Source organism: Lepus europaeus, chromosome 13 (assembly GCF_033115175.1).
Source record: "Lepus europaeus isolate LE1 chromosome 13, mLepTim1.pri, whole genome shotgun sequence".
NCBI classification, from domain to species: Eukaryota; Metazoa; Chordata; class Mammalia; order Lagomorpha; family Leporidae; genus Lepus; species Lepus europaeus.
The window spans coordinates 64,455,180-64,479,730 of record NC_084839.1 but is presented as its reverse complement, the minus strand read 5'-3'; the positions used below and the strand labels follow the sequence as shown (position 1 = coordinate 64,479,730).

Sequence of the window (24,551 nt, the reverse complement as noted above, 5' to 3'; positions counted from 1 at the left end):
AGAAAAAAAAAAAAAAAAGACCTAAATGAAAGATCTCTGTAAGTGAGATTCCAGCGAAAAAACGGGCCATCAAAGAAGGAGGTATCTTTCTCTGAAGGGAGGAGAGAACTTCCACTTTGACTATGACCTTGTCTGAATAAGATCGAAGTCAGTGAACTCAAGAGGCTTCCATAGCTTTGGCAGCTCATGACAAGAGCCCCGGGTGATTACTGATGTCATAAACAAGAGTGTCAATTGTTAAATCAACAATAATAGTCACTGCACTTACTCCCCATGTGGAATCTCTGTCCTTAATGTGTTGGACTATGTGAATTAATGGTGTAACTAGTACTCAAATAGTACTTTATACTTTATGTTTCTGTGTGGATACAAATTGTTGAAATCTTTACTTAGTATATACTAAGTTGATCTGTATATAAAGATAATTGAAAATGAATCTTGATGTGAATGGGATAGGAGAGGAAGTGGGAGATGGGATGGTTGTGGGTGGGAGGGAGGTTATGGGGGGGGGAAGCTGCTATAATCTAAAAGTTGTACTTTGGAAATTTATATTTATTAAATAAAAGTTAAAAAAAGAAAAATAAATAAATAATAAGACCTCTGGGGGGAAAAAAAGAAATATACTTCATAAAACTTGAAAATGAGTGGCTTATTCTTGATACAAGCACCCAAAATCTTGAAGAATGGCCAACAATTTGCTATTTTTATCTGAGGTTAAAATAACTAATGTGGGGCCAGGGCCATGGCTATGGCATAGTAGCTTAAGCATCTGCCTGTTGCACCAGCATCCCATATGGGTGCTGGTTCAAGTCCCAGCTGCTCCACTTCCAATCCAGCTACCTGTTGATGGCCTGGGAAAGCTGCAGAAGATGACCCAAATACTTGGGCCCCTGCACCTACAGGGGAGACCTGGAAGAAGCTCTTGGCTCCCTGGTTTCTGATTGGCTCAGCTCCAGCGATTACAGCCATTTGAGGAGTGAACCAGCAAATGGAAGTCCTGTCTCTCTCTGTCTCTCCCTCTCTCTCCAACTCTGCCTCTCAAATAAATACATTTTTTAAAAAAGTCACAAACAGGTAGCCATAGACAATATAATTGACAGTGAAGATATCAATTACTCAAAGTAATCTACAGATTTAATGCAATCCCTATCAAATTTCCTGTGCTAGTTTTTAAGAAATAGAAATGAATAAATCTTTAAAAAAAACACAAAAAAAAACTAATATAATATTAAGGTAGTATTTTGAGAGTTAATCAGATGAGATTTCAGTTTATAAAAACTGTCAAAGTCTTTGAATTTTTCTGCTTCAGACTCAGACATACAGTAAATTACAAATATGGACATAGCATAGCATTCTCTGCATGGTGAGCGTTTCTCTACTATCACCTAGTTGATTCTACTTTCAGTATCCATTAGGTGCTATTTTCCCAAACTTTCAAAGGATAAAAGTAATAAAGGAAATTGCAAAGCTCATATCTACAGTGCTAGAAAAATAATAGCCATTATGTAATGGCTGTCATTTTTAAAACCTTGGTTCTGTTTAAAAAATTACTTTGATAACAATAAAAGAGGTGTGCTTTCCCACCATCATGTAATTTACCTGTACATACACCGTGCTCTATGAGGACAGAAGCTCCAGAAAAAAGGACCAAAATTCTGTGCAACCTATGGTTTTCACTTTTTATTACCAACACACAAATAACATGAAAAATATCAAATTACTACTCTTTACCTTCTGTCCTCTTCCTATTTCCAGATACTTTAAATAGGACAGAAAAGGCAACAAAATCTACTACATTGAAGGCTGACATTTCAGCGTCTCCTTTGCAATGAATCAATAGTAAAAGCTGTTATAACTACCGAAAGAAAGAAAAAGTTATCATTGAAGTACCTACTTATTGATTTTCTTCCATAAAGAAAAAGCACATGTGAACCATTTATTATTGCAGAAAAGGGTCACTTCTTTCTCCTCAAAAATTTTTTTGCTTCTCTCAAAAGCTCTTCCACATCTTCCTTCTCCTCATCTTCCCTTCCTGGTTCCCAGTCAGGATCTTCATCTGTTGGATCACATTCTTCTTCTTCTTCCTCTTGAAAGCTGTCATTGAGGTCACATTCATCAGGTTGCTCATTATCTTCACCTGCAGCATTTCCCACTGAAAAAGAAGATTGGGACACCAAGTATCAGTCACCACTGAATCAGCCATTAGAGATGTGTAACTGTAAAATATCCTTCTGCATCAAGAGGAACTCATTTTATTCATATACATCTTATTATTATAAATTTCTTTAAAAAGGGCACTAAAATAGTCACTTGCTATTTATTAAGGGCACGAAAGTGGTCATTTATTATTTATTATTCTAACTTCTCTTACTATGAGGCTTCTGAGACTAAAATGGCCCATGAGGTTCATAATACTGGCTCCTTCAATGGGGCAAGTATTTGGCACAGTGTTTATATCCCTTGTTAGAGTACCTCTGTTTCAGTCTCAGCTCTGCTCCTCATTCCAGCTTCCTGATAATAAGCAAGCACTGTGGTAGGCACCAGGTGATGGCTCAAGTACCGGGGTCCCTGTCACCCACATGGGAAACCTGGATTGAGTGACTCCCACATATCTGGGAAGTGAACTAGCAGATGAGACCTCTTTCTTCTTCTCACTCTTCTTCTGCTTCTCTAATAATAATTTTAAAATAATATCGTAATCCTATTTATGCCACCTTACATTCCTGTGTGGTAGAATTATTTTTAAGAGTTTTTCACTGCCCCTCCCTGTGATATAATTACCCTCCTCCATCTCTTCTGATTGCACCTAAGAAATATGAGTGGAAATAGTGTGCCACTTTTTTTTTTAAAAAAGATTTATTTTATCTATTTGAAAGACAGAGTTACAGAAGAGAGGTAGAGACAGAGAGAGAGGTCTTCCATCTGCTGGTTCACTCCCCAGATGGCCACAATGGCTAGAAGGGGCCCAAGGACTTGGGCCATCTTCTACTGCTTTCCCAGGCCACAGCAAAGAGCTGGATTAGAAAAGAAGCAGCCAGGACTAGAACCTGCGTCCATATGGGATGCTGGTGCTTCAGGCCAGGGCTTTTAATCTGATGTGCCACAGCGCCAGCCCCCTTAGTATGCCACTTTCAAGGAGAAGTGTTAAGAGTCCTTCTATGCTGCAGGGATTGATTTTAGCTCCTTTATCAAAGATAAGTTCATTGTAGATGCATGCATTGATTTCTGGAGTTTCTATTCTGTTTAATTGGTCTACAAGTCTGTTTTTGTGCCAATTCCAGGCTATTTAGATTATAATTGCCCTGTAGCATGTCTTGAAATCAGGTATTATGATGCCTCCAGATTTGTTTTTGTTGTGTAAGATTGCTTTGGCTATTCGGGGCCTCTTGTATTTCCATATGAATTTTAGCTTTTTTTTTTCTTGATCTGCAAAGAATGTCATTGGTGTTTTGATTCAGACTGCACTGAATCTGTACATTGTTTGTGTTTGTATGAACATTTTGATGGTGTTGATCCTTCCAATCCATAAACCTGGAAGATTTTTTTTTCCCATTTTTTAGTGTCTTCTTCTATTTCTTTCTTTAGTGTTCGGTAATCTTCATTGTAGAGATCTTTGATGTCCTTGGTTAAATTTATTCTAAGGTATTTAATTCTTTTTGGAGCTACTGTGATTGGGACTGATCTTAAAAGTTCTTTTTTCAGCCATGACATTGTCCATATATTTTCAAACACTATTGATTTTTCCGTGTTGATTTTATTTCCTACCACTTTACCAAACTCTTTTATGAGTTCCAACATTCTCTCAGTGAAGTCTTTTGGATCCCCTATATATAGAATCATGTCATCTGCAAAAAGGGATAGCTTGATTTTCCTCCTTTCCAATTAGTATCCTTTTGATTTTTTTTTCTTGCCTAAAGGCTCTGGTTAAAACTTCCAGAACTATAATAAATAGCAGTGGTTAGAGTAGGCATCCTTGTCTGGTTCTGGATCTTAGTAAGAATACTTCCAGTTTTTCCCCATTCAATAGGATGCTGGACATGGGTTTGTCATAAATTGCCTTGACTTTGTTGAAGAATGTTCCTTCTATATCCAGTTTGCTTAAGGTTTTCATCATAAAAGGTGTTGTACTTTATCATATGCTTTCTCTGCATCTATTGAGGTAACTGTATGGCTTTTGTTCTTCAGTTTGTTAGAGTGATGTATCACATTTATAGATTTGTCCTGGAGCAAGGACAGTCTTTTTAACAAATGGTGCTGGGAAAACTGGATCTCCACGTGCAGAAGTATGAAATCAGACCCCATCTTACACTTTCACAAAAATCCACTCACAATGGATCAAAGACCTAAATCTAAGACCTGATACCATCAAATTACTAGAGAACATTGGGGAAACTCTGTAAGACATTGGCATAGGTGAAGACTTCTTGGAAAAGACCCCAGAAGCACAGGTAATCAAAGCCAAAATTGACAAATGGGATTACATCAAGCTGAGAAGTTTCTGCACTGCAAAAGAAACACTCAGCAAAGTGAAGGCGCAACTGACGGGAGAAAATATTCGCAAACTCCACAACTGATAAAGGAGTAACATCCAGAATCTAAAAAGAGCTCAAGAATTCAATAACAACAAAACAAACAATCCAGTTTAGAAATGGGCAAAGGACTTGGATAGGCATTTTCTAAGAGAGGAATTTAAAATGGCCAACAGACACTTAAGAAAATGCTCAGAATCACTAGCCATCAGAGAAATGCAAATCAAAACCATAGTGAGGTTTCAACCCACTCCATTTAGAATGGTTCTCATACAGAAATCAACAAATAACAAATGCTATCAAGGATGTGGGGGAAAAGGTACCCTCGCCCACTGTTGGTGGGAATGTAAACTGGTGCAGCCACTGTGGAAGACAGTATGGAGACACCTCAGAAATCAGAATATAGACCCACAATATGATCCAGCCATCCCACTCATGGGAATTTAATGAAACCAAAAGAAATCGGCATATGAAAGAGTGATCTGACCCCTGTATTCATTTCAGCACAATCTACAATAGCTAATATATGGAATCAACCCAGATGTCCATCAGTTGTTGACTGGATAAAGAAATTATGGTATATATACACTATTGAGTACTATTCAACTGTAAAAAAAATGAAATCTTGTCTTTTGCAACAAGGTGGACATAACTGGAAACCATTATACTTAGTGAAATTAGTCCCAAAAAAGACAGATATCAAATGCTTTTCCTGATCTGAGGTAACTAATACAGTACCTGAAATGTAATGTATTAGAGTGAAATAGACATTGTGAGATTTGATGATTATTTATAGCCCTTGTCTTTTCTGTTGAAGAATGGTATTTTTAGTTTTTTTTTCTTCATATTATTTGTTGAACCCTGTGTAGGGTTAACTATATGATAATTAAGTAACCTGAAAATAGATCTTTGTAAAAATTAAGAGTAGGAATGTGAGGCGGTGAAGAGGAAGGGTTGCAGTGTGGGTGGGAAGGAGGATGGGGGGGGGGTGTGTCACAATGTTCCTAAATCTGTTTACATGAAATACATGAAACTTGTGTAACTTAAATAAAATATAAAAAAAAAGAGTCTTTCTATGGTTCTGTTTTGTGATTCCCACTCTGCCACAAGAAAAGCATGTCCCAGATAGGGGTGATCCTTTAGCCTGGATTCCAGGAGGAGAATATACATGAGATAGGCCACAGCAAACTTGCACGTGCACCATGAAGCAGAAACACATTTATTTTTTAAGTCACTGGATACTGAACCGTAAACCTAGCAAAATCTGATTGACAACCCAGGGATATGATCAGATGAGATGAAAGAAGTTTAGTTACTTTTTGTTTGTGTTTGTTTTTGAAAGATTTTATTATTTATTTGAAAGGTAGAGTTACAGAGAGAGAGGGACAAAGAGAATAAGACAGAAAGAACTTCCATCTGCTAGTTCACTCTCCAAATGGTCATAATGGCCAGGGCTGAGCCAGGCCAAAGCCAGAAGCTTAGAATTCCTCCAGGTCCCCGACTTGGGTAGAAGGGGCCTAAGCACTTGGGCCACCTTCTGCTGCTTTCCCAGGTGCATTAGCAGAGAGCTGGCACATCAGCAGGGAGTTGGATCAAAAGCAAGGAAGCCAGGACTCAAACCAGAGCCCAAATGCCATCATTGCCAGCAGAAGCTTTACCCATTGCATCATAATGATGGCCCCAAGAGTTTAGGTACTTTGGACAGTTTTGTTTTATACGTCTCAGATATTCATCAGTTCATGTTTCAGTAAAGATTATGAATGCTATGGCAGCAGCTTTAGAATTTCTATACTTCCAAATATAATGTTAGAGCTCTTTTTGTCTTCAAATTCATTTCTTCCCTCATCCTACTCACATGTGCAACAAAGTGATCTAAAATAATCCAGTGGAAGACTCCAGGACTATGTGGAGCATTTGAAAAACAACTAGGGAAATTTTATCTGGAAATCTTCTGAGTGCAGAAGACAATCCCTGATGAACAGTTAGGTTTATAAGTTGAAGTATAAATGCCTGTACTTTGGTATATGCTTTGGTTAACAATTTCCTAAAATGCTCACATGTAATATATAAAGATATAACTTAAATACAAGTCAAGAAATTTAATAAGGGAAAAAATGAGAAAAATAGCAAAGGAAGTAATAAACCTGTCCTTTAATTCCTATAGCTCAATACATTTCCTGTTTTTCTTACAATCACCACTCACTCCAGAGGGGATTTTTTTTGACAGGCAGAGTGGATAGTGAGAGAGAGAGAGACAAACAGAAAGGTCTTCCTTTGCCGTTGGTTCACCCTCCAATGGCCACCGTGGCCAGCACGCTGTGGCCGGCACACCGCGCTGATCCGAAGGCAGGAGCCAGGGGCTTATCCTGGTCTCCCATCGGGTGCAGGGCCCAAGCACTTGGGCCATCCTCCACTGCACTCCCTGGCCACAGCAGAGAGCTGGCCTGGAAGAGGGGCAACTGGGACAGGATCGGTGCCCCGACCGGGACTAGAACCCGGGGTGCTGGCGCCGCAGGTGGAGGATTAGCCTATTGAGCCGCGCCACCAGCCTCAAATCTTTTTAAAATGTGCTAATGTGATCATCTCTATGGAACCAATTAATGGATTCTTGTAAATTCAGTTAACAACTTTAAATAGCACACAAAGCAAATGCCATCTAGATGGCAGTTTCCTTTCCTTTTATATTTTTCAATTGTTAGTAGACCCTGAGTGGTTTCAGAAGAATGTTTCTGCCTTTCATGAATAATGAAATTTTACTTACTTGGAAAATACACTGAATCAGTGAATTCAGTGATCTAAACTATATGATTTCCTGATTCATGGGAACAATCTTAGGAAGCAGGGCTCTGAAGTAAATAGGACTAGCACCTAACCCCAGGATAAAATGTCTGCTATTGTCATAAAAATCAATATGAGTTTATGCTAAAGGGATATGGAGAATACTAAAACAACAGAGCTCACTTTTGTATGCATTCCCCGCCTTGGCAAGCTGAATTGTTCAGACAGTGTCTGAGTATCTGAATTTAAAGTGATGAAACTAGCATAGTTCCCATACATCTGATGGTCATAGTGCTATTTTCCATACAAAAATTCAAAGAAGTCTTTTCATATGAGAAGGTGTTTTAGTTAAGAGAGCCAGGCACCTCAGTCCTAAGGAGTCATATCTTTGATGCATCGCAAACCATGACCTTGGTGTTATACAGAGAACACCACTGTTATTGAAATCTTATTGAAGCACATAAATGATAACAGGAGATAGAACAGCAGCACTTAAGTTTTTAAATCAAAAACAAAATATAACGTTTTATAGTTTTGTATCTTGTAGCTGTGATTTCCATCAGAGGCACACAGAATTAAACAGCATAATGTAAATTTTTAAAAATTGAGAGCCTATTGCATTTTCCTGAACTACAAGCAATTTATCTGAAATATAATTATTAAGAGTGTCTGAAAAATCAGAAGTGAGTTACTTCTTTCAAATCAAGGTGAGTTTGGAAGAAATTTTTTTTTAACCTTTACCTAGAAAGCTTACACAGAGGTTTCTTTCTGTAAGTTATTGCTCTTACTTGGTTGGCTATACCTTAAAAATAGCATGGTTTGAAAAAAAGAATGCTGAACTAAGGGGGCATAAGTCCAAAAATCTGCCATAAATAAGCCCATAACGATGAATCTAATAGAATTATTTACTTAAATCTCTTCATCAAAGTGACTAAGTGAGCTCAAAGATCCTTTTTTAACTCCAGAATTTGATTAAGGTCAATACATGAATCCCCTTCTACAGGTGAGTGAACTAGTGTGAATGTGAAGATGGACAGAGAGCTTGTCCACTTGAAGGCAGAAAATGAGAGAAACAAGATGTCGTTTATCGTTAAAAATTGATGAAAAACACTTAACTACCACGATGATGAAAAATAGCTTTTATAAAAGATAATAAACCTTTTACCATATATAAAACAACATGTTTCTAACTATTTGGCAATTTCTGCCTTCTCTATTTCTGCAGAGGAATTTGTAATAACAGAAGGTCATTGTGAACTTTGTATTCAAAATTTTTATCACATTTTAAAATTCTACAGTCAATTCTCATTTCAGGTTGGCAGTGCTGCTAAGGACCATGCCATATCAGATCCCTGCTAGAAAAATTGCTGATCTTACATGGAGAAAAATATTTTCAAATTGGTGAATTTTCCAAATAATTTTCAGATATTAGGATCTAAGACAATCAATGTTTTATAACAGATTAACAGCTTAACACCAATAATTCTTCAGGTTTTCTTTCCTTTTCCAGTAAATCTTAGAACTAGAATGTTAATTTTCATGAAGAAATATCCCTAAGGATGAGAATTTACTATATAAGAATTTTTTTAAAACAATGCTTCATTTTACTACTAAAGACTAATTTTTTAAAAAACACACCAAACTACTAGCAGCTGTTTATATTCTGGGAAAGCAGTTTTTATATTTATGATGCACTTTGAAAAACACCATTGTGCCAGGATTTCTGATTTTCTAGACTCCCAGGTTGCCCCAAACTAAGGAACAATTTATGGAATCTCAATTAAGTCCCACGACCCTTCCTTAAAATCTTCATTTCCAGATCTTTTGTTTCAATGTCTGTAAGAAAAAAGTATTTATAAGCACTCATGTGGATACTATTGCAAAACCATTCAAACACTAAGGTAATTACCAGGAAAATATTCTAAATTCTCAGCCAAGATTGCTACCAATTGCCTAGAATAATGCACACCATACAATAATAGGCCAGAAAGAATGACTTCAATAATCAGAAATTAAAACATTGATGAAAATTTCTTTTAAATGCTGTCAACAAGTAAGGTAGCTAAGAATGTATAAAATAAAATTTTCCTGGCATGGATTACTCTTGCATTCAGTAACTTGTGACAAAGCTATAGCACTCTGAAAAAAAGAATGTGGAAAGCTAGTGAACTCTTAAACTAATTAGATAGATAAGAAACTTAACAGATGACAGCAGTCAAACCTACAAAAAAACCAGAATAAACTACATAAATTGTTATAGGTACAGAAACACATTACAGACTGAAGCATTTCAGGAATGGTACAAATCAGAAATTAAATAGTAAGAATTTAATGTAATTTTTTAAAAGTTTAAAAAATGTTAATATATTTATTTGAAAGCAAAAGCGAGCCCAGCTATTCTGGGCATTTTGGGAGGAACCAGCAGATGAGAGCTTTCTCTCTGCCTTTCAGGTAAGTAAGCAAGTAAATAAGTAAATAATCCTAATAGTAGAAGAACAATTATGTGTTGTTGATCAATGATTGGGAAGATACCTGATACATAAAAGATTCACAATTGTTTTATCTTAAGTCTAAGAACAACAAATTTACAGAAAAAGAGTTAAATATTTTCATCATATCTGCAAACTGTATGTAGATTACTCGAACTTTTCATTTTCAGCTTTCTGAAGTGCACTTACTTACCTGGGAGTGTGTTATGTCTGTACTCTATCTTGTGCTGGGGATTCTTCCTGGAAAAAGAAAAGAAAGTAAAAGTAAGATCTACTTTTCCAATACTAGAAAATAGTTAAGATTATTTAAATTAGAATACTGAGAAACCTTCAAACAAAATTCAGCCCCAACTGGCCTCTCATTGTAAAGCATTTGCTTTTGAATTACAGTAACATACTGAGTAGCTACTTTATTTCAGGCACATATCCCGACACAAAGGACGGTGAACAAGACACAGTTCTCACTTCAGAACTTATACTTTAGAAAGATACGAACTTTCAAGAGATAACACTAAAGATCTGGCTTTGTGGTATAGCTGCCTGCGATACCACCATATGGATGCCAAAGCTGTGGTAATTATGGAATCTATTTTCCAACATGGGTTTTAACTAGTGTTTATTGTATGAGTTTCAACTGAAAACCCTGGAATTTTGTAACACCATTCAATAGAACTTCTTGTGCTGAGGGAAATCTCTCTTGGTGTCCAACAGAGTGGCCATCAACTGCATGTGGCTACCGAGTCACATGTAGGCAATAAAGCTGAGGAATTGAATTTCAAATTTTATTTAAATTAATTTACATTTAAATAAAAACAGCCAGTATCATCATATTGTATGCAATTTTAATTTAAAAAAAAAGGAGGATCCTCTCTCCCCATTCAAGGTTAATTTAAAATGAATCAAAAAACAACAAAACAACCTCTTCCTTACAGACTGATCCTCAAAAAATCCAAAATTCTATGGGTAGAAATGCTAGTATAAAGTATGAGGGTGGTGATTTGAATCAGATGAGAGGAGTGACTGGAATGAGGGAGTTCCCAGTTAGAATCCTGGTTCAGCCACCTCCTACATGCTGCCTAAGCTTCAGTTTGCCCATCTGTAAACAGGGGAAATTAACAGAAGCTGTTGTGAGGATCCTGATATAACGCACAGTAGGTCACTTGACTACGGGCTTGGTGCGTGGTAAGTAATCCATGGGAGCCATTGATTCACTCATTGTCATTCAAAACACAGTCACAGGACACTTACTACCAGCCTTATGTCCAGTATCAGTAAGTCCCCTACTGCTAATAATGCTGCTTCTTTAGTAACGTTTCTTACAATATGAGCATTAAACAGCACAAGAATGCAAATGCACGATTAATTAGAATCCTAACTCAAGTTTTAAGAACTGGAAAAAAAACCAATTCTATACAAGATGACATGTTTGGGGTACTTAACCCACATTTGACCTTTTGATGCAAAAGGAACATCAAGGAAAGAAAAATGACCTGGACGGCCTAGCTGTGATGAAGGCAGCTGCAAATGAACAAAGCTGTGGTGATGATTTGTGGGACAAACTTCCCTTACTGCACATGCTGGCACAGGCCATCAATTTGTTTCATTCAGTCTTTACTAAAGAAAAATGAATGCTATGAGAGGAAAAACAGAAACACAGAAACATGAAAACCAAAGGTATTCTTCATCATTAATCTACGAAAAGATTATTAGTCCTTTGAGATTTTGTTTTGGTAACTTTTTATTTTGAAAAATATTCAAGCCCACTAAATAGTGGGCAAAAATAGTACACTGAGATTCCACATAGCTTCATCTAAGTTCTTCAAGTGTTAGCATTCCATACAGATGTCTTTTCTACAGTCATTTGCAATTTAAAGGTTCTTTTCTCTTTTTAAATAAATGTCTGCTTCAGGCACCACACAGTCCTGTCTTTTCCTGCTTTACCTTAAACAGAACAAGATTATTGAAAATTCCAAGATGGTGGAACAGGGAACAATGTACTACACTAGGTTAGGGATAAATAGGAAAAGAAAGGAAAGGAAAGGGGAGGGAAGGGAAGGGAAGGAAAGGGAAGGGAAGTGTAGGTAGTGCACTCTCAGGGGAGACTTAGAAAATTGCAGTGGAAATTCTAGGCAAGGAAGAGGAATGCCTTGGACCTGTGTGGAAGGTGTGGATGCGCAGCACAAATATGGACAAAACACACGACTCCAGCAGCAGAGAGCCAGAGCAGGCGGCAGCTTGAAAACGGAGGTGAGACCAATGGCAGCTACCCATGATACAACCGGAGGGAGAGCGCGGCTTGAGTCTGACCTGGAGATCTAGGGCCCAACAGCTACCTGTGGACCTATCCTCACCACAGCAGTGCCCAGCACCTGGTTGAGAGAGGGCAGGTGCCATTTTAGGCTTGCTGGCAGCTGCAGAAGGCCTTGTGCATGCATAGCAACTGGCTGAGACAGGACTCCATCTTCTCAGCAGTACTGGTGGCAGTGGGGGGAGAAGGCAATATTCAGCCAGTGGCTCTTATATACATGTGTGATTCAAAGATTCTAGCAGAGTGAAAAATCCACAGTCCTCACTGACTTTGAGACTGGCTGGGAGTACTGATGGGAGTCTGGGCACCTATGTAGGACTCTGAGGTGCCTCCAGCCTCCCAACATACCACAGGTGCTGGGGCTCAAGCCACCTAGGTGGAGCATTTATGGACAGCTGGCTTGGGGAACATCTGCCTCTCTGTGGACTGGACAGGATGGCAGGGCAAAGTAGAACTTTTGCACCCTGTGCGAACCTTGTATGCTGAGACTGTGGAGACTGGATGGCTGTAACAGAGGGTTCAGGGTCTGGCTGGGTCTCTGGGAAATCGCTGAATGTAGCTCCAAAAACCCAGAGCTCCCTTGTTGCCTGGGATGGGTCACTGCAGCAGGACCCACGCTCAGAATGAAGACTGTGCAGATCATTCATGGGGTTCAGATGACAGTGCAGATGAGTATTGCACCCACTGGGGACTAACTCCTTGGAGGAAAGGAGGTGAAGGGGTAATCACACCACCATAGGTGACCATTCCCCCTCTTCTTTTAACAAGAGATGTTACCTGGATACTGGCCTCACACTGGGACACTGACCAGAGCTTCTTGACCACACCCACCACACACCTCTTGATATTCACTGAAAGTACAGACATTCCATTAAGCCACAGAGGTATAACTCAAAGATGGAAGCCATCAGAGGAAAAAAGAAATCAACAATTAATTCTACAAATGCCTAAAAATAAATGCAGATTCAAGAAACAAGAATAAGGAAGACAGCATAATCCCTCTAAAAAAACCCACAACATTTCAATAATAGAATGTGAAGACATAGATTAAAGAAATGCTAGAAACAGAATTAAAAAAATAATCATAGGATTACTCAAAAGCAATCAGAAGCAAGTCCATGAACCAAAGCAAATCATGCATGATATGAAAGTTCTCCCCATGAAATTTAGATTTTAAAGAGAAATAAAAATTAAATATTAGAAAGGAAGAATTCAAGAGATCAAATAAAAAATGCAGTAGAGAGCCTTAACAAGAGACTTGGTGAGGCGGAAGAAAGAATATCTGAGCTAGAAGACAAATCTCTGGAAATTATCCAGTCAGACAAAAAAAAAAAAGAAGAAGAAGAAGAAGAAGGAGAAGGAAAAGGAGAAGGAGAAGAAGAAATTAGAAAACTTAAAAAGAGTGTTAGAGATTTATGGGATCTATCAAATACCCAACATATGGGTCTTAGGAGTTTCTGAAGGTGTAAAAAGAAAGAATGGAGTAGAAGGCCTATTTAGTGAAATAAATACAGGAAAGATTCCTAATTTAGAGAAAGAAAAGAACATCCAAATACAGGAAGCACACAGAACTCCTAACAGACATGACCAGTAATGATCTACACCATGATACATTATAGTCAAACTTTCCACAGCAAGGCATAAAGAAAAGATTCTAAAATGTGCATGAGAGAAGCACAAGATTACTTTCAGAGGATTTTCAATTAGACTCACAGCTGATTTTGCATCAGAAACCCTAAAGGCTAGAAGACAATGGCAAGATATGGTCTAAGTCTGAAGAGAAAAAAACAAAACAAAACAAAAAAAACCTGTCAACACAGAATACTGTACCCTGTAAAGCTCTCATTTCTGAATGAAAGTGAAATAAGACCTTCCATAACAAACAGAAATTCAAAGAATTTGTCACCACTCATTCAGCCTTACAAAAGATGCTAAAGGATGTGCTACACAAAGAAACACAGAAAGAAAGCCATCATCCTGAAAGAATACGAAGGCAGAAAGTCAACCAGTAAATGTAGAAAAGAAATCCAAACTAGACAGTAGGAATATTAATGGAAAAATGGCAGGGCTGAGTAGTTACTTTTCACTAGTTACCTTGAATGTAAATGGCCTCAACTCTCCAGCTAAAAGATATAGACTGAATGAATGGATTAAAATACAAGACCCATCTATTTGCTGCCTGCAAGAAACACTTCTCAACAACAAAGACACACGTAGACTTAAAGTGAAAGGATGAAAAAAGATATTCCATGCTAACAGAAACCAAAAAAGGGCAGGTATAGCCATTCTAGTATCAGATGAAATAGACTTTAACACCAAAAAAATGATAAAAGAGACAGAGAAGGGCATTGTAAAATGATTAAGTGATCAACTCAACAAGAAGACATAACTATAATAAATATACATGTACCCAATTACAGGGTGCCTGGCTATATAAAACAAATGATAATGGACCTAAAAGGAGACATAGATTCCAATATAAGAGCAATGGGGGATTTCAATACCCCACTTTCATCAATGGATAGATCAGCCAGACAGAAAATCATCAAACAAACAACAGAACAAATAGAAACTTTGGACCAAATGGACCTGACTTATATCCATAGAATTTTGTACTCCGAAGTTGCAGAATACATATTCTTCTCATCAGTGCACAGAACTTTTTCTAGGATAGACCATAAGGCCATAAAGCAAGTCTCTGAAAATTCAAAAAATTGAAATCATACCATGCATCTTCCTGATCATAATGGACTGAAGCTAAAAATCAACAACTCAAGAATCTCTAGAACACATGCAAATACATGGAGACTGAACAACATTCTCCTGAATGAACATGGGGTCACTGAAGAAATCTAAAGAGAAATAAAAAAATTTCTTTTAATGAATGGAGATGACAGTACCTCATATCAAAACTTATGGGATACTGCGAAAGCAGTTTTAAGAGGGAATTTATAGCAACTGATACTAAATCAAGAAATTGGAAAGGCACCAAATAAGTGAATTGTCAATGCATCTCAAAGATCTAGGAAAAACAACAACAAACCAAACCCCAAATTAGTAACTGGAAAGAAATAATTAAAATTAGGGAATAAACAAAATTGAAACAAAAAAATCACAAAAGATCAATAAAATTAAGAGCTTTTATTTGAAAAAATAAACAAAATTGACATACCATTGGCCCCATTAACTAAAAAAGAGGGAGAAGACCCAAATCAATAAAATCAGGGATGAAAATGGAAATGTAACAACAGATACTACAGAAATAAAAAGAATCATCAGGAATTACTACAAAGAGCTATACGCCAACAAACTGGGAAACATAGAAGAATTGATAAATTTCTGAACACATACAATCTATCAAAATTGAGTCATGAAGAAAAAGAAAACTTAAACAGACCAATAACCAAGATGGAGACTGAATCAGTAATAAAGACCCTGTCAATAAAGTTGAATTCTAGCAGACATTTGAAGAAGAAATGATTCCAATTCTTCTCAAGCTATTCAAAATAACTGAAAAAGAGGGCATCTTCCCAAACTCCCTCTATGAAGCCAACATTATTTTAGTTCCTAAACCAGAAAAAGAAATAACAAGAGAACTATAGAATAATATCCCTAATGAACATAGATACAAAAATCCTCAACAAAATACTAGCCAATCGAATCCAACGAAACAGAAAGATCATCTATCCAGACCACATGGGATTTATCTCTGGTATGCAGAGATGGTTAAACATTTGCAAATCAATAAATGTAATACATCACATTAACAAACTGAAGAACAAAAACCATATTATTATCTCAACAGATGCAGAGATAGCATTTGATAAGATACATCCTGTCATGATGAAAACTTTAAGTAAATTGGGTATAGAAGGAACATTCCTCAACATAATCAAGGCAATCTATGACAAACCCACAGGCAACATCTTATCAAGTGAGGAAAAATTGTTGGCATCCATACCAAGATCTGCAACCAGTCAAGGATGACCACTCCCACCACTGCTAGTAAATATAGTTCTGGAAGTTTTAGCAAGGCCAATAGGTAAGAAAAAGAAATCAAAAGAATACAAATTGGGAAGGAAGAAGTCAAATTCTCCCTATCTGCAGATGACATGATTCAATACATATAGGGGATCCAAAAGACCCCAGGGCTAAGAGACTACTGGACCTCATAAAAGAGCTTGGTAAAGTTACAAGGTATAAAATCAACACATAAAAATCAATAGCCTCTGTATACACAGACAATGCCATAGCTGAGAAAGGACTTTAAAGATCAATCCCATTCACAATAGCTACAAAAAATTAAATACCATGGAATAAATTTAACCAAGGACATCAAAGGTCTCTGTGATAAAAATTATAAAATATTAATGAAAGAAATAGAAGACATAAGAAAGTAGAAACATCTTCCATGTTCATGGGTAGAAAGAATAAATATCAAAATGTCCATACTACCAAAAGCAATTTATAGATTCAATGGGATCCCAATCAAAATATCAACAACATCATTCTCAGATCTAGAAAAGTGATGTTAAAATTCATATGGAAACACTAAAAGACCCCAAATAGCCAAAGGAAACTTAAACAACAAAAGCATGGCTGAAGGCATCAAAATACCACTCAAAATTTTAGATATATTTGGTTTCCATAAAAATTTAAATGTTGCATTGAATATTCTGAACGCTAAATTCTTAAATTATCCTCTCCAAATCTTCGCTAATCTCAGTTCAACATTTACATGCAGTTCAGTCTTTCATTTGTACTCTTGGGGAGTGGGTTTTGCTTCTTTCTCATTGACAGGCAGTTGATCATATGTTGTTTTCCAAGAAAATCCTACTACTGCACTGTTAAGCTCAAGTCAGATCTCCTTTAGGGAAATAAGTTTTATAATGACTGGGAAATAGCTCAAGAGTGAGTTATCTATATCTATCATTGGGTATTTACCACATAATTTCTAATATTGTCATCTATATTTTCAATATACACACACAATTGCACATGTGTGTGTCCATGTATCATCTCCATCATTTGCTAAATGAGTTGTTGGAGAATGTGAATTTTTTTTTTTTGCATTTTTAGTATCTTTCAGAGTACCTACAACAATGCTTTTCACAAGGTGGTATAAAACTCTATTTTCATGGACATACCTATCTTCTAGAATATAACCAACTTTTTCTCTTCAAATAATTCTTAAATGAGCTTCTGCATGAGTTTATAAAATTATGCAATATTTACTCATTTTTAACTGACAAAAATTGTATATGAATATTTATGTTACACATGTTTTGAAATATGTATCCACTGAAGAGCAGCTAAATTGAACTAGTTAACATATATAGTACTCAACATATTTAACTTTTTGTGTGCGTGGCAAGACCATGTAAAATCTACTCCAGAGGTAATTTTCAAGTACACCAATTCAGAGCCATGAACTACAGTCACCATGGTGTACAATGGTCACTAGAATTTATTCTGTCTCACTGAAAATTTTTATCCTCTGGACAACATCTCTGCAACTCAACCAGCCTCCAGTACCTGGTAACCACCATTCTACTCTCTGCTTCTCTGAGTTTTTAGGGGGACCAGTGCTGTGGCATAATAGACAAAGCCTCTGCCTGTAGCACTGGCATCCCATCTGGGCACCCGGTTGCATCCCTGGTGCTCCTCTTCCAATCCAGCTCTCTGCTTATGATATGGGAAAGCAGTGGAAGATAGCCCAAGTGTCTGGGCCCCTGTGCCCACATGGGAGACCCTTATGTGATCTTTTGAGTAGTTACACTGTTTGGGGTCTTACATTAGGTCTGTAACCCACTTTGAGTTGATTTTCATAAACATGGCTAGGTAAGCCTAATTTCATTTTTCTGCCACATAGATAACCAATTTTTCCAACACCATTTATTAAAGGGACTGTTCTTTCCCCACTGTTCTTCATAGCTTTCTCAAGAATCAATTGCTATTAAACGAATAGGCTTATTTCTTGGCTCTCTACTCTTTTCTGCTGATCTATTTGTTTTTATGCCAATAACATGCTGACTACTCTAATGCTGTAGGTATTTTGAAGTCAGGTAACAGAATGCATCCAGCTTTGTTCATTTTGCTTATGATTTCTTTGGCTATTTGAGGTCTTTTGTGGGTTTTATGTGAAATGAGCCAAGAGGCATCCAGCAGTCTCTATGCCACAGTCTTGTATGTTTAAACAAACAAACAAACAACAACAACAACAAACCTCTACTCTCTTCCATGCCAATTCAGCACACCCACTTTCCCATAGGCACTCACGTCTCATCCATTATGAATGTCATGATGAACATGTGTTTACTAAGCTCCTTTTAGAGACACCATGAAATCTTGCCAGAGATCATCATATACACTGAACCCCATCCAAATGCCACCCATTAGTATATTTAATTATGGCACAACCCTCTTTCAGATAAAGGAGGAAAATGAACTGGGTGTGTGTAATTTTCATCATGAGGCTGCCTGTTTACTATCTCTTTAAATAAATCCTGTTCCCATTCCTGCACTTTATCTATATAGCCTCTGCTTTGAATTCATCATTTTTTTTTTTTTTTGGACAGGCAGAGTTAGAGAGACAGAGACAGAGACAGAGAGAAAGGTCTTCCTTCCATTGGTTCACTCCCCAAATGGCTGCTACGGCCAGCGAACTTTGCTGATCTGAAGCCAAGAGCCAGGTGCTTCCTCCTGGTCTCCCATGCAGGTGCAGGGCCCAAGCACCTAGGCCATCCTCCACTGCCTTCCTGGGACACAGTGGAGAGCTGGACTGGAAGAGGAGCAACCGGGACAGAATCCGGCACCCCATCTGGGACTAGAACCCAGGGTGCCGGCGCCGCAGGTGGATGATTAGCCTACTGAGCCACAGCACCAGCTGAATTCATCATTTATGACAACCTAAGAGCCTTGGAATAAATACAGCTGAGGACCCTTAGCCCCACAAAAGTTTAATGTGAATTTTAGGGTTTTTTATTAGTTTTGATGGTGAAAGCATTGGCTTGGTAGATCACTTTAGGTGGTATGGACTTTTTAACAATATTATCTACCCAATTTGTGAATATGGTATACCTTTCCATTTATTTGTGTGAGTCTTTTACCTTCTTGGTTAAATTTATTCCTAAATATTTTATTTTATTGTACTTTTTGTAGCAATTAGATATATCATTGTTTGATTTCTTTTTTGGGATACTTCACTGTTAGTATATACAAATGCTACTAATTTTTGTATGTTGACTTTGCATCCTACAACTTTATGGAATTCTTTATTAGTTCTAACAGCTTTTGGGTAGAGTCTTTTGGATTTTCACTACACAATGTCATGACAGATGCTGTATTTTTCTGTTTTAACAGGGAAAATCTCAGTTTCACTATCTTTACTACTTAAGTAATGACTGCTGAACAGAAATTGAAAGAATCACTTATAATACAAATCAGGAGTTTAAAATTCTCATTGGTTGGCATGAAACACAGTTTCTAATAATTTCTGGACAGAAAACGTATCTATTTAGTAAATCCTAATCCATGGATCCTGATGTTTTTCCAGAAATGGACTTTTCAAAGGCAGTTTTTCTGTTGGATATATCCCAGAAAATACCTAATCTTATTACATTAAAAAGACTCTAAATGCTGATTTAAAAATCCATTATGTTCCCATAATTAAGAACCACCTAGAGATTAGCTAGACAGTGGTAGTAAGAACATAGTCATTTTTATTTTCATTTACTTCTAAAGATTTGATAACTTAATACTATGATTTTAAATGAACTTAAAAATCTGTGTTATGCCAGCTCCTAGAACACTGAGTACTTAGTACCTTTCTGATGCTCAATATTTACTCACTGAATAAATGCTCGTACCATATTTTTGTTTCATCAAAATAAAATAATTTATCTTGCATTTTTGAAATGCAACACATTTTAAATCCTGAAACAAAAACATAATTCCCAATTTATCAAATATCCATGTCTTAAGATTTAGGCGAATCAGGAAAATTAACAAATATGGTCTTTGTTAAATAATAGTAGAATAAACTATCATAAAATAATGAAAACAATTCATTTGTCCATTGAAAATCACCACAATTTACTATGCATACCAAACAAACTGTGAAAAATTCTTATATGTGTACAGTCAACACTAAATATAACAGAAAAATAAAGAGATTACTATGAAAATGAAAAAAGAAGATATTCTAGTATATTCTGTCAAGGCTATATTAACACAACTGATGTGATGAAGTCTAAAAAAATTACAGTAAATTATTATATATAATTAGAGTAAAATATTATATAAAACTGTTGTGTGGTGGGTAAATTTGCCACCTGCAGTGCCAGCATCCCATATGGGCTCTGGTTCGAGTCCCAGCTGCTCCACTTCCAATCCAGCTCTCTGCTGTGGCCTGGGAAAGCAGTAGAAGATTGCCCAAGACCTTGGGCCCCTGTACCCGTGTGGAAGACCTGGAAGAAACTCCTGGCTCCTGGCTACTGGCTTCAGATCAGCACAGCTCTGGCCATTGAGGCCAATTGGAGAGTGAACCAGCAAATGGAAGACCTCTCTCTCTCTCTCTCTCTCTCTCTCTCTCTCTCTCTGCCTCTCCTTCTCTCTGTGTAACTCTGACTTTCTAATAAATAAATAAATAAAAATTAAAAAAAACTCTAGTAAGTGTGGCTGGTGTTGTGGATGGAAGACCTTTCTCTGCCTCTCCCTCTCTCTGTCTTAACTCTACCTCTCAAATAAATATAATAAAATATTTGTTTAAAAATAAGGCACCAGCTTTTGAAAAATATCAAGGTACCAACATTTTCATTGGCATGATACACAACTGCCAAAGGCTTTGCATAGAAGTTTGACTTTACATTCTTCTACTAAATTGGTTGAAAATAGATTCTATGCATTTCTGTGTGCGTATTTTCCTAAGTTTAATGCTCAGTTTAAAGTAAGAACAGGAGTAACACACTGCAGGAAATCCTACTAATCACAGAGGAAGTGAGTGAGTCAGAAGCAGGGATAGCCGTCACTGCGTTATGCTGGACATGATCTAATGTTCTAATTCAGACAAGTGCCTTAAACTAATCCAGTCCATTAAACTGAGTGAGTCTTCTGGCAAGCTCCAGTGTACAGCACACATGAATAAATTAGTTAAGTGGGCGAGATACTTAAAATGAGAACAACAACTAGTTCTTTCAAATTATCATTTTTTCAAATTCAATTCAATTTTGTTAGATTAAAAATGTGTAAGAGGGCTGGCGCCGTGGCTCAATAGGCTAATCCTCCGCCTTGCGGTGCCGGCACACTGGGTTCTAGTCCCGGTCGGGGCACCGGATTCTGTCCCGGTTGCCCCTCTTCCAGGCCAGCTCTCTGCTGTGGCCAGGGAGTGCAGTGGAGGATGGCCCAAGTGCTTGGGACCTGCACCCCATGGACGACCAGGATAAGCACCTGGCTCCTGGCTTCGGATCAGCGTGGTGCGCCGGCCACAGCACGCCGGCCGCGGCGGCCATTGGAGGGTGAACCAACGGCAAAGGAAGACCTTTCTCTCTGTCTCTCTCTCTCTCTCACTGTCCACTCTGACAAAAAAAAAAAAAATGTGTAAGAGAAAATGTTAAGGATGCCCATAGTCTAGAAAAGAGTAAAATTTAATAATTACAGACACATACTTTTTAAACACTAGCCTTCTATATCAGATGAGCTGTGGAAATCTTTATTTTTACTATAGTATATACTTGCCTATGTGTTCTTTAACTACCTTTCCCTGTTTAACTCATGGGATAGAATGTCTAAAAATGAAATATGCTGACACATGTACAATTTTGTGTCTATATATTTGCTCTACAATGATAAAATTTTGACTTTACATGGTAACACTTGAAAATAAAATATTATAGGCCGGCACCATGGCTCACTAGGCTAATCCTCTGCCTGCGGTGCCAGCACTCCAGGTTCTAGTCCCGGTTGGGGCACCAGATTCTGTCCCGGTTGCTCCTCTTCCAGTCCAGCTCTCTGCTGTGGCCCAGGAAGGCAGTGAAGGATGGCCCAAGTGCTTGGCCCTGCACCTGCATGGGAAGACCAGGAGAAGCGCCTGGCTCCTGGCTTCGGATCGGCGCAACTCGCCGGCCACAGCGGCCACTTGGGGGGTGAACCAATGGAAAAAGGAAAACCTTGCTCTCTGTCTGTCTGTCTCTCTCTCTCTCTCTCTCTCTCACTGTCTAACTCTGTCAAAAAAAAGTAAAGAAAATATAATATTATATAAAAGTAGGTGGCTGAATGTAGTATAAGATTATGATTATTTAACATTATGTAAACCTGAGATCACCTAGATCTATCTAAAAGACACACATTCAAGGGATTCAAAGGTAAGATTGGGTAGTAAGACAAGAATCACAAACTGATCTAGCATTTCACCTAAGAGAGTAAACATTTTTATTTGGTAATAATTTTTACCCATTTTGTGAAGGTACATTTTTAAAGATCAAAAAACCTATCACTGCTCATGAACTCCATCTCAACCAAACATGTTATCTATCATGGCAAAGAGGCTCATCCCAACTCTACTTCTAGAATACCTTACCACTTTTCTAAATATAATAATTTCTTGCTGAATTTGATGGCTTATTTTATGACCTGTGAAATGTCAATTTTTTTTCTTGTGCCTGTAAGAAAAAGTGGGTATGCATATACATAGAAACTCACTCTTAAGCAAATTAAGTTAGAACATTTTATCATTCTGAAATACTGGACTTATTTTCTAGCCCTAAACACTATCTGGTGAATAACAATAATATATTCTTATAAACAAGATTATTATATAATAAACTGATTATAATAAAAGTTTAACAATGACATACAATAAATCTCTGAAATGTTTTCTAACAAATAATAATGTGGCAATACAGGGCTACATAAATTTATACCATGCTTCTGCAACTAGAGTTTCTATTATCTTCTTGATAATAATCATTTAATAATAATTTAATAATAATTTCTTGCAAAATTAATGATTTGTTCAAATTATTTTATTAGAGTTTTTTCCTTAATTTTGTTGTGTTTTTCTTTTTAATGTCAAAAAATTACTTTGTCATTTGACTAAAAAGACAACTGCTATTCTATTTTAGAAACCTATTCCTAACAGTGATGGAGTCAGGCAATGTCCTGGAGAGACTCTGGCCTAGAGAAGGGAGGAGACTTGATCTCACCAGCTTTATGAATGAGATAAATCATTTAATCTTAGTTTCCCAGACAGAGTAAGTGACCATACCTGACATTCTTCAAAAGTCTCTCTGAACTGTAATTAAAATTAACAAGGGGGCAAAAAGCTAACTTTTTATTTGCAACCAGAATCAATACCAAAAAACCCTCAACAAATAAAAACAAAACACAACTTACACACCATGTCTATATATAGATATGCTTAGATATGAAAGTTTTTATTAGCACATGTATGCTACTGGCGTTGGAAAACTTTCTCTTGATTACTCACTGCTCTAACCTTTTTAAAAGTGATTGATGACACAGAGACATCAATTTTTGACATCATTATTCTTAGAAAATCCTTTGCTTTATTTCCTCGTCTCAAAACAACACATTGGGCCTCTGCTTCTAGAAAGGATGTACACATCATAGGAGACCAGTACTCTCTTTTTCTTCCTTTTACAACTAGTGAAAAATGATAGATTTTAAAAATTACTCTTGTGACAGAATTGTGGAAGCAATGAAAGTTTAGATGAATTCCAGAAGTTAAAAAGTCATTCCTACATGGGCTGACAGTCATTAGCTATTTTCCTCCCTAAAGGTATTTACCAATTCTTGGTGTGGATTAAGGATAGGATTTGAACCTATCAAAGGAAGGAACTAGTACAACTTTTCATGCTTTGCTGGGATTGTCTTGACAGTTTGGAAATGAAAGGAGTTTTAGACAAAGCTTCTTTTTCCTAAGAAATATCTGGCAAGGAGGTGTGACAAGCTGAAGGTTCGGTATAAAATGTCAAAAAAACGCAAAGTAAAATCTCCCACTAACATAGTATTTCAGAGACAAAGTCTCACTATACGGAAGGGACTTGTAACAAATATAAAACTTATCAGAATCTGAGACATGTTGAGAATTGGTAAGTAATACGGAAAACTCAAAATTTCAAACATGAACTTTTAGAGCTAAGTAGAGACATAATTCTCAAAGAAAAGTCTAGAAAAACCATGAAAAGGAACAGGGACAAACCAAAGGTAGACTGAGTTTTACTAAAGTTCTAACCTAGTTATTTCCTATTTAAATCTTTGCCTGGAATGAAAACACTAGCCTCTATAAATAGCCATGCAGAGGTAATACCCTCACATATGAAAGATAATATCTAGAATTCTTACAGTTAATTTTACACATTATGATTAGAAAACTATGAGACATATGGAGGCAGAATAATATGATTAACAATCAAGGAAAAAAAGACA

At 37.0% G+C, this 24,551-nt stretch overlaps 1 protein-coding gene across 1 annotated transcript in view; it reads right to left on the bottom strand.

The window, feature by feature from the left end:
* Nucleotides 1-1,667: 1,667 nt before the first annotated feature.
* APLF (aprataxin and PNKP like factor) overlaps nt 1,668-24,551 on the bottom strand; it is a 106,813-nt gene continuing 83,929 nt past the window's right edge. Inside the window, exons 9-10 of the mRNA XM_062208696.1 lie at nt 9,990-10,036; nt 1,668-2,152 (exon numbers count right to left, since the gene is read on the bottom strand). Of these exons, the coding sequence (XP_062064680.1) occupies nt 1,956-2,152; nt 9,990-10,036 (244 nt within the window). The 3' untranslated portion in view covers nt 1,668-1,955. The remainder of the gene's footprint in view (nt 2,153-9,989; nt 10,037-24,551) is intronic.